The 14596-nt window shown below is 40.1% G+C and overlaps 1 protein-coding gene across 3 annotated transcripts in view; it reads right to left on the bottom strand.

The window, feature by feature from the left end:
- gbf1 (golgi brefeldin A resistant guanine nucleotide exchange factor 1) overlaps positions 1–14596 on the bottom strand; it is a 104653-nt gene that overhangs the window by 17285 nt on the left and 72772 nt on the right. For 2 of the 3 annotated variants that reach the window (XM_079248923.1, XM_079248925.1), the window contains exons 15-22: positions 13436–13628; positions 13194–13331; positions 13037–13125; positions 12742–12944; positions 12534–12657; positions 9333–9458; positions 5079–5161; positions 1688–1924 (exon numbers count right to left, since the gene is read on the bottom strand). In XM_079248923.1, coding sequence (XP_079105049.1) covers positions 1688–1924; positions 5079–5161; positions 9333–9458; positions 12534–12657; positions 12742–12944; positions 13037–13125; positions 13194–13331; positions 13436–13628 — 1193 coding nt within the window. The remainder of the gene's footprint in view (positions 1–1687; positions 1925–5078; positions 5162–9332; positions 9459–12533; positions 12658–12741; positions 12945–13036; positions 13126–13193; positions 13332–13435; positions 13629–14596) is intronic. The other variant, XM_079248924.1, reaches the window with a different exon arrangement.

The following is a 14596-nucleotide window of genomic DNA, read 5'->3' as shown; positions in this document are numbered from 1 at the left end:
TCAGGTCTGCTGCTGGTTAATGTCCCTGAAGGTTTGTCGTCCAGTCAGCAAACTGGTTTTCCCCCTCGCATGCTGGGCCACAGCATCCGCAGTGGATCTAACCCGAATTAGCTTTTAAATGAGCCGTCATGAAGCTCATGATCCTTTATCTGAAAACCTGTTTTAGACCAACGATCTGCTGACAGAGAATAATGATCCGTTTGAGGAATTTCCATCTCCTCACTGAATCTAGTTTCCTGTTGAACATGTATCGTAGGGATGTGTCGATATGCTTTTGTCCAGAGTCCATTAACTTCCAATTTTTTGGGTGCCAATTTGATTTAAATTGCGATTCTCAAATTCTTTGATATTGCTTATTTTTGTAGATTTAAAAAAACAAACAAAAAACGTATAAAACTCTTTTTGCTCGTCATTTTTCTTGATTTTAACGAGGAAAAAAACAACCCAGTAGCCAGACCATCATTCTGCTGCTATGATGCCCAAGAAGACGAGTAAAAAGATCAATAAAAATGACAAAACTTTTACAGTGGATTATTTTTATTTATTTGAAGTAAAAATCAATTTTTTAACCAAAAATTTTTAAAATTGAGAATAAAAAAAATCCCGATATTTGATATTTCAATTCGATTCCCCCCTAATAGATAAAATGTTGGACTACTGCTTTTGGTGTAAATCGTACGGTAATATGGCAGGAAATGACAAGATAAAAGAGTGAAAACAGACTCAGTTGACAAGATAATTATAATAAATAAATATTGCGTTATTTTGCACATGATGAAAGACCATTTAGGCCAAGAATATCCAGTTTTTATTGCCAATCTGCATCCACACCACTAGTAAATATATTAATGTTCTTTTATTTTATTATTGAAATGAAGAGTAATGTAACAAGGTTGCTACATTTTTAACTAATATTTAATTATTTATGACATCACTGCTATTTTAAACGCTAAAGGCATGTTTTATCATTAATGACACTAAGAGTGTATGTAAAATAATGCAGGACTGTAAAACAGGGTTGAAATGAGCTGCTTGCAAGTCTATTGTTTCTACCTGCTTTATTGATTTAACCGTTTTATTTGTTTAAATCTGTTTAATCCAGAAAGCATTTTGGGTGTCCCCTATGTGGTTTACAAATAAAGTTTAATAATTCAAGGTTTGAATGAAGTGATGGTAAATGGATGAGCTCTCTGTCAACTTGCCGTCACTCATGGATCCAGTAACGTCCATCAGATGTTCATGAATATTTTCCATCTTCCTTCTTTTAGAAAGTAAAACGTATAAATTAATCAGGAAGACAGGAGATTTTTATCAGCTGATCTGATTGGCCCATCAGAACCCAACATGACGTATAAGATACAAACAGTTTCCACATGGAAACAGTTCCATGTGGAACACAAAGTGGTTTTTGTCTTGATGGACACCAGAAAGCAGAAAATAAAACATTTAAAATGATGACATATCATGTGGTGAGAAAAGTTTTAACTTTACATTTCGTTAAAGGGACACATAAAGACTTCATATTGAAAAAACTCCACTTATCGTATGGGTTGGGCCCTAATGGGTTAACGTGATAAATCAGCTTCGTCTCGTATCAACGGATGGATCCTGAACCCGACACAAATCGCCGCAGGATCCTTCTCCTCCTGTCAGATGGTGAAGGTTGTGATTTGAAACTTGTGTTTACCTGAAGCCAGTGATGGCCTTCTGGATGATGCCGTCATCAAGGCTCTTGTCAAAGACGTAGGACAGAGCAGCAATGGTGGGACCCCAGGTCATGGTGAACAGGTCATGGTCGTAGCTGCCGGGCGGAACGTGGAGGAAGACCCCCTCAGGCGTGGCACCGCGGTGCAGCAACACACTCCACACATAATTCTCCTTCACTAGACCCGTCTGCTCATCCGGCATCACGATCTCCTCGTTCCTACACAGAAAAAACCAAACATCTTAACGCTGGTGGGCTTGGCTTGGTCATCCGTCAGGAATTTCCTGGTTTTCCACACCAGGAACGAGCTGCCTGACTTCATGGTCACATGACTTCCCATTACGATATCAACCATACTGATATTTTTGGAGTGAGTTGTGCCAAACCTGGAAAACCACACATGACATCTCCGATATGTCGTCATTCTGAGAGATGTAGCTGAAGAGTTTGATATACAATATGTGGATACTGCGTAAATGTGTTCATAAAATAGTAAAAACTGATACCGATAACTTCTGATATTACCTTTTAATGTCAATATTGGCCGATAATATCGGTATGCCAATGATATCAAACACCTCTACATGAAACATTTTGGTTTATAAGATCTAATTGCTCAACATAGAACAGTTTTGTCATTTTTAGTTTAGTTTATTTCAGTCATATATTACATGTACACATGAACAAAATGAACGAAGCTTATTATCGCCCGCCTATATGACATAGAACGTTTTAACATTACAAGTAATTAAACAGAGGAGTTTAACAAGTAAAAGAAAATGCTGTAACAACTTCCATTTACAATTAAAGTTTCATTTGTAGCCATATTTAATCACTCAAGGACTTATGCAATACTTCTAAAAAATAAAACATGAAAGAACTGCATGATTTAATTAATTTAATGAGTTAGACTTTTTCCAAACTTGGACTCCTGCAAATCAGATGCTTCTAGTTTGAATATTTTTCTTAGTTCTTGGTAAAGTAAATTTACTTTGGTCATGAAAATAATATTTGCTTTTAGGAATTGAAAGGAACTTTTAGATGCAATTATGAATGGCTCTTGTTTTACCTTTAAACTTAAATTGCAAAGTTTGATAATAGTATAAATAATGTAATTTCAAGTTATGAAATTTTACAAAAACTTTGTTTGTGTGTGCATAATAACCCGCATTAATTGTTCTTATTGCCCGTTTCTTATTGTTTCTATTGTAGTTTTATAAGTTGATCCCAATAATTCTATAAAATAGATAAAATATGTTAAATAGGGAAGTACAAGTGAACAATAGATTAAACGCAGACCATCATTGAGCTCTTCTTTTGCTCTATACAAGACTGAAATTTTACCTTTAACATATTCCACATGCTTTTTCCAATTTAACTGATAATCAGTCATTACCCTGAGAAATTTGGTTTCCTAGGCTTCTTCTATTTCAATGTCAGTAATTTTTAACTTTTTGTTGCTTTCTTTTCTATTTCCAAATATCATAAATCTAGTTTGACCATATTGAGGAATGGTTTGTTGATGTCAAACCAACATTTAAAAGCTTCTAATTCTTTTTCAATTTTGTGAAGTTTGTTTAAATTTTTTCCTGTACAGTAAAAATTGGTATAATCCGCAAAGATAATACATTTTAATACTTCAGAAACATTGCATATACAGTAAATATAGAGTATAAATAGTTTTGGACCAATGATTGAGCCTTGGCAGTCCACAAGTAACATGCCTAGGATCTGACAGACTGTGATTTTTTTCTACACAATACATCCATTTAGCTTTGTATCGTAACGGCAGCTTGCGTTCATCATCATACTGTATTGTCAGTTTTACATTGTGTAAGTTTCAGCAGTTTTTCATCAACATTTTGTATTCCTGCAGCACATCCTCACAGATCCTGACTGAGGTTGAAGACTGAACTCTCTCATGTCTCTGTTCCCAGAAGACTCACAGTTTGAGCTCCGTGAATCCTGACACCCACATCTTGGAACACGGCTTTCCCATCAGACAGGAAAATGTGTCTACAGATGAATAAATCTGCTTATTATAGACTCGAAATCATCCGCTTGATTACATCTAGGTGGTCATTGTTATTAATATTAGTGTTGAGAACTTAGTGGTTTTTCCAACAATATGCAACGGCTGGGTCACAACGCAACTTTAATGACTGCATGCGGCGCAGTGATTGCCAAATGGTCCATCTGACTTCGCTTTGAGGTTTGGCTCGGAGAGTTGGTGGGAGTGTTGCATTTAGAAAGGCTGAGATATGATATACAAGGTACCCCACAAAAGTTTGATAAAATATGGAAACCAATATTGCTGTATCTGAACCTGTAATGGACCCCTTTTTCTTTTCTCCTTTATTTTCCTTCTCTTGTGGTCCACTGAGGTTGATTTTTATATAAACTGGATAGCAAGTGCTCCATAGCTGTATTCGTAATTTTTAAAAACTTTTTTATGTGCCTTTAATGCTGAGCACTTTTGAGAGGAAATGTACATGTGAACAATATACATTGCAACAGATATTATTTCCACTTTGAAGACAAAATTATTATTATTTCTTTTTTTGTTTGTCCATGTTGTGGTTCTGTATATGGTGTTAAAACTGGAAAACTCAATAAAAAATAAGAAAAAAAAAAACAAACTTACTGGTATTAGATCTAAACTTTATTTGGACATATTTATTATTCTTATTCTTATTATTATTATTATTATATATATTTATATTTATATGTATGTATATTTATTTACACACACACATATATATATATATATATATATATATATATATATATATATATATATATATGTAAATATCATCCTCATTCATTCATAAATGAGGATGATATTTTTGTAAATAAACCACTATTATTTATATTGGACAGTTAACTGAACTTAGAGAAACTATAACATCCCAGTTTGACTGTTTACAGTCATCTTTTACACATTAACCCTTTCATGCACAGTGGTCCTATAATGGACACTTATTTACAAGCTTTTTTCTTGCATATTCATGAATGAGGATGGTGGTGAGTGGATGTTAGTGAGTCATCCAATATGTTTCCACTCACTGGAAAATTAAATAAATATATGATATAATTGAACAAAATGTAATTATGTAAGTTTGCCTTTGCAATAAATAGAAAAAGAAAAAGTTACATCAATATTTTATAGAAGCTTTACACCATATAATTAGGATTATGTATTATTTCATGAATACTACATTAAAATAAGTCATAAATCATGATAAATTCTCAATGTCCCTGATAAAAAAAAGTATAGTTGCATATATCTGTAGAGGGTAAAATAGTGTAGTTAAAAAGATGTTGCATTGTTTTTTATTCATTTATGCATGAACGGGTTGGAATGTTTGCTTACTTGATAGCATTGTAGATGTCCTCCAACATGTCCTGGTCAAAGTCTTTGTTTCCGTTCACGCCCTTCAGATTTTTCTTAAATTGCTGTGAAGAGAAACAAAAGCAAGAAAGTCATGCAAACATTGAATCTCACATAAAAAAAACCCGACTCATTTCCAACCATCAACACATCAGTCAATGCATCTCCAGCACAGCAGCTTAAAGCATTAAACACTCTGTGTTTTCTTAACTGAGCATCAAACCAATAATTAAAAGAGCGGTGGGTGAAAATACACTTGTTATGTGTCACTTAATACGCTTTAGATGCATGGTTAGGAACACAGGGGTTAGAGCCAAGAACCTCCTGTAAATAAACACCAGCATGCAGCGATGACTGACAGCCTCAAGGCTCATTTTTCTGCCTTGACTCGGAGGGTTTGTCCTGCTAGCAGGTATGAAGAGGGGAAATAGGAGCTTCTCTGCAGGGACGCAGAGAAATAAACACCCGCAGACGCAGAGGCTGAGAGAGCAGGAGGCTGCTGAGGATCTGGCCTTTTATTTGTAATGCTCATATGAGGGGCACGTCTTCTCAAACACATCATCACTTATTATTTCAGAAGCAGCTGCTGGCATCCACACGCCGTGTTTTATGGACAAAATTAACATCCCTCCGCTGACCTTCGCTTTACCTCGCTGGAAACGCGTCACGTCATCGTCGGGAGCGGGACCTGATTTATACGCAGCCATGCTGGGCAGAGCTGCAAAAATAACCCGCTACCAACAAATGCTGCGCATTGCAAGCTGCTAAGTAAGTGAAGTGCTAGGCGCCACTTTTACTGGCTCTCCAACATCTATTGTGTGGAAGCTTCTGGCTGTTGTCTGAGCCTGGAGGTCAACGAGCCTTCGGCGGGCGGACGGGGGGGGGGGGGGGGGGGGGGGGGGCATTAAAAATACAACACCAGCTGCATTGTGGCCCAACACAGATCAACCCGCAGAAGAAACAGAGAAAGAAAGAGAAAGCTGCTGCTTTGCCCACCCACAAACTGGTTACCAGTTTCCCCAGAGGCTCTGTTTAGTCTTCAGCCGCTGTCAATCAAACAGTGAGAAAACAGAGACAGCAGATAAAGCCAGAGACAGAGCGTAACCCCCCCCCCCAACAGCCCCCAATCAGGATGAGTTCACCTCTGAGATGGACCACCACTGGCTACAGCTGTTGGCTCCGGCTTTCTGAGCTGCCAAGCTGCACCAGTGCAAATGCTCTCACACTGGGAGGAATTTCACACCAGCAGACACAAATGGTGGAACGTCCCAGTGAAAGAAAAAATAGATCCAAACACAGAGGAGCTTTTCCCCCCCCTCAACATCCATCTGCAAACATGTTCAGATAAAGTGAGAAAATGTTTCATCTCTGCAGGGTTTCCGGAAAGTTTTAACAACTTTTACCAGTAAAAGGATGAAGGATGGCGTTCTGGGAAAGCTCCTGGACATAAACTCAGAAGAAATCAGGCTTCATCACATAAAAGCAAACTACATAAACATTAAATCTGATTAAGCACTGACAAGGTGTTTCACATACTGGTTACCAGCGATCACCACGCTTCTACCCATCCCTTCACCTGGACAGTGAACGCATTATCAGGGAACTGTGCTCTGCTTCTCCATATATTCAGTGGTGTACTGGTCCCTCGAGAAATGGATATACTCTAAACTAAAAAAACAACAACAAAAAACAAGTTGCCCAGAAAAACATTGGTTCATTAAAAACTATTTAGTTCACTCCAAAAATCCATCAGTTTATTTAAACTCTACTGTTTCAGCGAGGAAGAGCTATGAAATGACTAAACCCATACTGGAATATAGAGCTGGTTCATAGACATATGTACATATATCTTCATTATGTCTATGTTCAGACTAAAGTTAATGCAGCTGATGGCTAACTGCACCAGTGTAGCATACTGGTAACCTTAGCTGATCTGCTGGGTGATGGAGGTAGACGTGAAGGGACATTTTTAATGATAAAAGCAGCATCACTGGGAGCTCGAAGTTTCAAAGTGGGTATACTCTATGCTGACTGAAAAAGAAGTGGATTCTCTCTGTGAGTACATACATTCTCTCCGTCAGTGAATACATTCTCTCCGTGAGTACATACGTTCTCTACGCAAGTACATAAGTTCTCTCCGTGTGTACATACATTCAAACCGTGAGTACACATGCTCTCTCCGTCAGTATATACGTTCTCTCTGTCAGTACATACATTTTCTCCGTGAGTACATACATTCTCTCCATCAGTACATATGTTCTCTACGTGAGTACATACGCTCTCTACGTGAGTACATAAGTTCTCTCTGTGAGTACATACATTCAAACCGTGCGTACACATGTTCTCTCAGTCAGTATATACGTTCTCTGTCAGTATATACGTTTTCTCCGTGAGTATATATGTTCTCTCCATGAGTACTTACACGCTCTCCCTAAGTACATAAATTTTCTCCACGAGTACATAAATTTTCTCCGTGAGTACATACTTTTTCTCCATGAGTACATACGTTCTCTCCGTGAGTACATACATTTTCTCTGTGAGTACATACATTTTTCCGTGAGTACCTATTTTTTCTCTGTGAGTATATATGTTCTCTCTGTGAGTACATTCATTTTCTCCGGGAGTACATACATTCTCTCAGGGAGTATATATGTTCTTTCCATGAGTACATACATTCTCTCCATAAGTACATAAATTTTATCCGCGAGTACATACTTTTTATCTGTGAGTACATACGTTCTTTACGTGAGTACATAAGTTCCCTCTGTTAGTACATACATTCAAACCGTGAGTACACATGTTCTCTCCGTCAGTATATACTTTTTCTCTGTGAGTACATTCGTTCTCTCCGTGAGTACATACATTCTCTCCGGGAGTATATATGTTCCCTCCATGAGTACATACATTCTCTCCGTGAGTACATACATTTTCTCCGTGAGCACATACATTCTCTCCCTAAGTACATAAATTTTCTCCGCGAGTACATACATTTTCTCCGTGAGTACATGCATTTTCTCCATGAGTACCTATGTTTTCTCCGTGAGTACATACGTTCTCTTCAGGAGTATATACATTCTCCCTGTACATACATGCATGTTAGATTCTCTACATTGTCCTTGGTCTGAATGCTTGTTGGTCTCTCTGTGTCCCTGTGCAGCAAGCGGTGAAGAAAATGGATGGGTATAAATGTTGAAACTCAGTCAGGACATATTAAGGATCTGCCATGACACTTGTGCAGGCCGGAGCAGAGAGAACGTCTGGGTCATGTGACCTCTCCCAGATGGAAAAATAGTCACTTATTTTTCGTTTCTTACATTTTCATCACTGACCAGGATTCATGGTCTGATTTTTCACTTAGATCTGTGAATAAAAAGTGTTTTCTGAAAGTCCTCCAGGATTGGGGGGGGGGGGGGGGGTTGGTGTCACTGTAAAGACCCCCATCCCTCCATCCTCACAGTTTGGCTTCCTTTTATATTTGGCCTTTAACCCCTTCATGCACAGTGACCATATAGAGGACACCTATTTACAAGCTTTTTTCTTGCATATTCATGAGTGAAGACGGTATTTTTTGTGAATAAACCACTTCAGCGGATGTTGGTGATTCATCCGATGCGTTTCTACCCACTGGAGAATAAATAAATATATGATATAACTGAACATAATGTAATTACACCAGTTTGCCTTTGTGATAAATAGGAGAAGACAATGATACATCGATATTTTATAGAAGATTTACATAATTATGATTAGATATAATTATGATTATATGTTATTTATAGATATTTTATAGAATACATTAAAATAAATGATAAATCATGATAAATTCTAAAAATTAATAATGCACATGTCTGTAGAGGTAAAATACTGTATTTAAAAAAATGTTGCATTGTTTTTTTTTTTTAAATTAATTTGTGCATTAAAAGGGTTAATGTGCAGCTCATTCTCTGCTCGTTGCTTATAAATTAGGTTCAAATGTTTCTCAGGAGCAACGTCATGGTCATGTTGGACAACCTTTCCTTAAACATCGGGGTTAGTCTGATCACATCCAGCAGTCTGACAGCAGGTTTAATCTCCCTCCTTTATTACACATATCAGCATTAAACAGCTCCTCATTAGTTATTAAACACACTAAACCAGCAGCAGCAACGATAGTGATGATGTTCCTCCTGTTATCAGCCAGAGTGGCATTGGACCAGCAAACCTCTAGGCCACGTGCACATGAGCCAGCCGACTTACCTCCACAGTCATGGGGATGTTCTGCTTGCGGACGTTGTGGTTGTGTTGGTCGGTATTCAGCATGATGACGGCGTAGGCCAGGGCGAAACCGGCGTCGTTGGTCATGAACGGAGAGCCGTTTACTTTCTGCAAACACACATGTAAAACGTCATCCCATTGTCAGAGACATACACTAAACCAGTGGTGCTCTCAGACAAGTAAATCCTGAAGTAATGCAGAGCTTTTAGTTGCAAACGGAGGTCAACAGCGCTAACTTCGGTGGGGCTTTGGATGACATGGTGTGGTGACTTTCTTCCTGAAGTACTCGGGTGTTACCAGCATAGCAGGTGATGTTTCTGGTAAGATGCTGCTGTCATGCAGGTGTTCACTACTTTCGGCCCACAACGTCACGTGTTGACGGCGCTGCAGTTCCTTACAGTTCAGTTCAGATAAAACATTTTACCGTCTGCGTTTTCCTTCTTCTGTTGTGGATTTTCTGCATTTGTATGATTTCACTGTGAATTCACTGATTCAAGTTTTTCCTCTGACAGGTGGTCTTATCTGGGGGTTAGACCCCCCCCCCCCCCCCCCCCCCCCCCCCCCAACCCCTCCCCTCCTAGTGGAAAACTCATTTACAGAGTCACTGCCTAAAATTAATCACCTACTCTTTGAAAGACACTATCTGTTTGTGTGTGTGTGTGTGTGTGTGTGTGTGTGTTGTCGGCGAATGAAAAGGACATTACTACGAATAGTTTCCAGGTCACATGACTCATCTAGCTATTTTGAGAAGTGAAAGGTTTGCCTGCGTGGAGTCGTTTGACCCTCGGCGTGCGTATCTGTGAGTTTGTGTTAATGCTGTCACCGTCACCTGAAGATAATCAGGATCAGAGTGGGATCCATACCTGGTAACGGCCAGGACAGTCCGTGACCAGGTTGGCTTGACTGAGTGGAAATGGAAAGAGAGGAGGTGTGTGGAAAGAAACAGACTGTTTCAGCTGCTAATGGGCTGTTGGAGAACAAAGATGAGCCTGTTTTTTCTGCATGGTCCTGAAACATGTCTGATCTGCTGAGATGTGGTCTCTGCAGACATCTCAGATCACAGAAGCAAAGTTTTCAGTTGTATGTGTAAATGATCGGAAATGTTAGAAATTAGTAATTACTTCACATCTTACACTTGAAACCGGAAACTACGGGATTTCATGTGAACTTCAGTTTGTCAAGAAATTTGTGGCTTGATATACCACTCAGGCCTTGTCCACACAGAGCAGGTATCTCACAAAACAAAGATATTTTTCTCTGATTCGGCCTGTCATCCACACCAAAACACAGATTTACGCGACCAAAAATGGTTCTTTAACGGTTCTCCGACCAAAGTGACGACGTGTGAATACTCCGTCTGCATGTGGACATGTATAACCAGAGTTTTAGGTTTGTAACGTCACCACCTGCGACAGAAAACATCATGACGACACATGAGTGACCTTTGTCTTCAACAGCATGGACGTCCCTAAAACTGTTTTGGCGTTATCCGTTGTCCAGGCGCTTTGTGTGTGTTTTCACACTGCCATCAGTACCGCTCCACACAGACGACCAACGGAAAAGGACGAGATTAAGGACAGTTATAACATGGTCTGGGTGAATACTCGATTCCGATTGGCTGCAGGTTGTCGTTTAAAAAGTAATACTGGGCACCAGTTAAAAAAAGTTCCGTCAAATAGCCCAATAATTCTAAATCAGTGCGCTGGCTCAAACAGTAGTTGGTAACCGTGGCAAAAGAAATGTTAGCGACAAACGGGCAGAAAGAATATCTGGACTGACAACGTCATACATCACATAAACATGATAAACATCCTCCCGGATTTCCTTCATATTGTGAAGAAATATGCATTTCAGGTAGAAAATTATCATATTTTCACTGGAATCCATTAAAAGGAGGGGGGCGGCACTTCCGTTCCAACACTGTTATCTTTCAGACTCGATCACTTGACACACACACACACACACACACACACACACACACACACACACACACACACACACACACACACACACACACTGACGTTCATACACAGCGTGCAGACTGAGGCGCCTCAACTTGGGCACATCATCGGGTATTTGTTGCAATAGTATCTGCTGCCGAACACGTTGCAGGTGCTCTCAAAGCCGGTTACCTTGGAAACGCCACAACAAAAGACATTTAATAGTCCGCTCTGCCCTTTCTTGTGAAAAACATTATTTCAACACCAAAAACAGCATTAGTAATTGATCTTATATTATTTCCTTTGTGAGTAACCATGGTATGAGGGGGATAATGCCCGACGAAGTGTCCATTATCAGAAATTAATGGACTTAGCAGGGGCGTGAACTTCGCGTCGGACAGTTACCTCGTCGGGCATTACCCCTTACTTATTTTCCACCTCCTAACCAGATCATGTTGGAGGCATGTTTTGTGGAAGTGACGTCGTGAGACCGGTTATTCTGACTGAAAAGGATTTGGAGCGCTACCGCCACCTAAAGGTTTGATATGTTTATGAATGTGCTTAACAAAGCGGCTATGCAGATATGTGTGGATGGATTTGTTTTTGAAAAACAAGGTGGTTTGGACTTTTTTTTTTTTTCCCCTGGCCGGAGGGGTGGAAGATATTCGGTTTTACAAAAACCTGTCTACATATGTACAAGGTCTGAGATTCAAACCTTCACCTCTTTATCCCCCTGTCATCTACTTTATTAGCACCACCTGTTAACAAATATCTACTCAGCCAATCAAGCAAGTCTACACATGAACTCATGTCGACATGGTGAAGGCAACTTGCTGAAGTTATAACTGAGCATCAGAACGAGGAAGAAAGGGGATTTAAGTGACTGAAAGTGGCATGTTGGTATTTACTGGGACTTTCACACACAACCATCTCTAGTGCTTACGGAGAAGGTCTGGAGAAGCGAGCAGCAGCTGTCTGGACCAGAATGGTCAGACTGGTTGGCGATGGCTGATCTGATAAAGCGGTCTGTGAGTGTCGGCGTCACTGTTGACAAGCTGACAAAAGAAATCCTTTTGGTTTGAAATCCAAAACAGATAAGAGTGAAATCAGAAAGCTGCTGGACCCAAACCTACGGGAACATTTGCTTTTCAGGTTTTTATTCTCTAATTCCAGTCTGAACGTCTTCCACGCATCCGACGCCACCTGGTCGACTACGCATCACTTGCAAGGAAAGGTGTCTTACATGCCAGTTGTCAGTAAAGGTTTCTAGGAGTCTCTGAATGACAGGAGCCTCTCCAGGTAATCTAAAAGCCTCCAGGTAAAGCCGCAGCGCCTCGTCAATACGAAGTCCCTGGAAGGTGAATGTGCTGCCACAAAAACAAGGACGTTTGTTAAAAACGGCATTAAATGATCAACAATGTGTGACAATAAGCCGAGGAGGTCAATGCTACTTCACAAAGCTGTCCAGGAGCTCCATGTTCTTGCGGTCGCTGATGTACTCTCCGATCATCTTCTTGTCCAGACGAGGGTTTTCTCTGAGCCACTGGGCCACCTGGTTGTTGTCCAGCGGGTCACTGAGGAGCCCTTTCTCCTGCAGGAACTGGATCCCCTTCTTGGGCTTCTGGTTGAACTGCTCCGTGCCTGTGATCAGCAGCTGGTTGCAAACCAAGAACGTCAGGTTGAGCGAAAGCAGACTTTCCGACCGGACATGAACGCAACGCAACAGCGGATAAGCATCAACCTCACCTTCTTCTTTGTTCTGATTTCTATCAGCTCCTGCGACTCCGGCAAGTACGAGGAGAAACGCTGAGGCTTCTTTGGAGCTCTTCTCTCTGCTGCAGGACAACTTTATTAACAACTTCAGCCTGATGCTTCGTAGGGTTTCAGAGAAATAAATCCTCACCAGGATCAGTGTCTCCTTGATCCTGACGACCCAGTCTCATCTTCTCTGCCATGAGATGTCCGCTGGTAGGCGGGCAAACTGGTGCATTCTCAGCTTGTGGTGGACTCAGATTACTGGTGTTACTCAGTCTGGTAAGATCTGAAAATAATAACAAAAAGACTTTTACTCATGCAAAAGGAAAAGGAAAACACAAACTTCCTTATTCAAGTCAAACAGTTGATGAAAGGCAGGGATTTACACACCAGCTGGGGAGTCTGGTCCATTTCTGAGGGAACCTTCTCCCTCTGCCAGCAGTGTGTCTGACTGGTCCTGATGGGTACCGCTGTTTGGTACCTTGGCCTGGCAATGGCCTTCGATGCTGTCGATAACAGTCAGCAGAGCCTCCAGCGAGAGGAGGTGGGTGGTGTAGAGCTGCCCTGACACTGGGAACGCATTCTTCAAGAAAGGCAAAGCACACTTTTAGGTTGGATATTTTATGTCAAATCCATTTCTACATTTTTATATCCATTTATTTTATTTTTATTTTAACCTAGGCCTGTCTGTTCAACTATTTATTTTCAATATGCACTCATGAAAGGTGGAAGAGTGAGTGGTTTTATTGAGTCACCAGACAATTTGAATTTCCCTTTTAGGGATTAATAAAGTCTTATCTATCTATCTATCTATCTACTTACCTACCTATTTACTTACTTACCTACCTACCTACCTACCTACCTATCTGATGAAAACGGAGACAAAAATAAGAATTGAACTACATCTGCAGTTCTGTGTAAAATGTAAAACAGAATTTTACCGACCCATGTTTTATTCCCAGTAGGAGATAAACAACAAACTGGGGCATTTCACCATTATGTGGGAAATATGAGCTGATGAATCTGATGCAGCAACAGGTCTGTAAAATGTTGGAACGGGAGCAACAAAGGGTGGAAAAGCAACTGGTCCAAACTGGAGGAGGATCTGACAACTAATCAGGTTAACTGGCAACAGGTCCGTAACATGAAGGAGCATTTCAGAGAGGAAGAGTCTCTCAGACAGAGCTTCACCAATCTGAGTCAAACTGGGTCTATCTAAAACAATAAAAAAATGTTCCTCAATATAAAATTGTGAAGACTTTGAAGATCCCACCATCTTCAGTTCATAATACCATAAAAAAAACCAATCAAGATGCTGTGGCTGTGTCCTGCAGACCGAAGATCCAGCATCCCGTTTGTTATCAGCGGCAAATCGAGCTAACTTTACTTGTAAGCACTGAAAAATATCAAGTTGAGCCCAAAGTGCTGAAAAACTGTTGAATGTAAAAGTGTCGGTTTCTCAGCCTCGGGACGCGTCTAGAAATGCACCTGACAGATGTCACTGTGTCATCAAACAAGTCCGTGACGCGGAGATTTAAGGTCAAAAAGTTA

Source organism: Telmatherina bonti (assembly GCF_933228915.1).
Source record: "Telmatherina bonti genome assembly, chromosome: 11".
In the NCBI taxonomy this organism is placed as follows: Eukaryota; Metazoa; Chordata; class Actinopteri; order Atheriniformes; family Telmatherinidae; genus Telmatherina; species Telmatherina bonti.
This window is presented reverse-complemented; position numbering and strand designations above follow the sequence as displayed.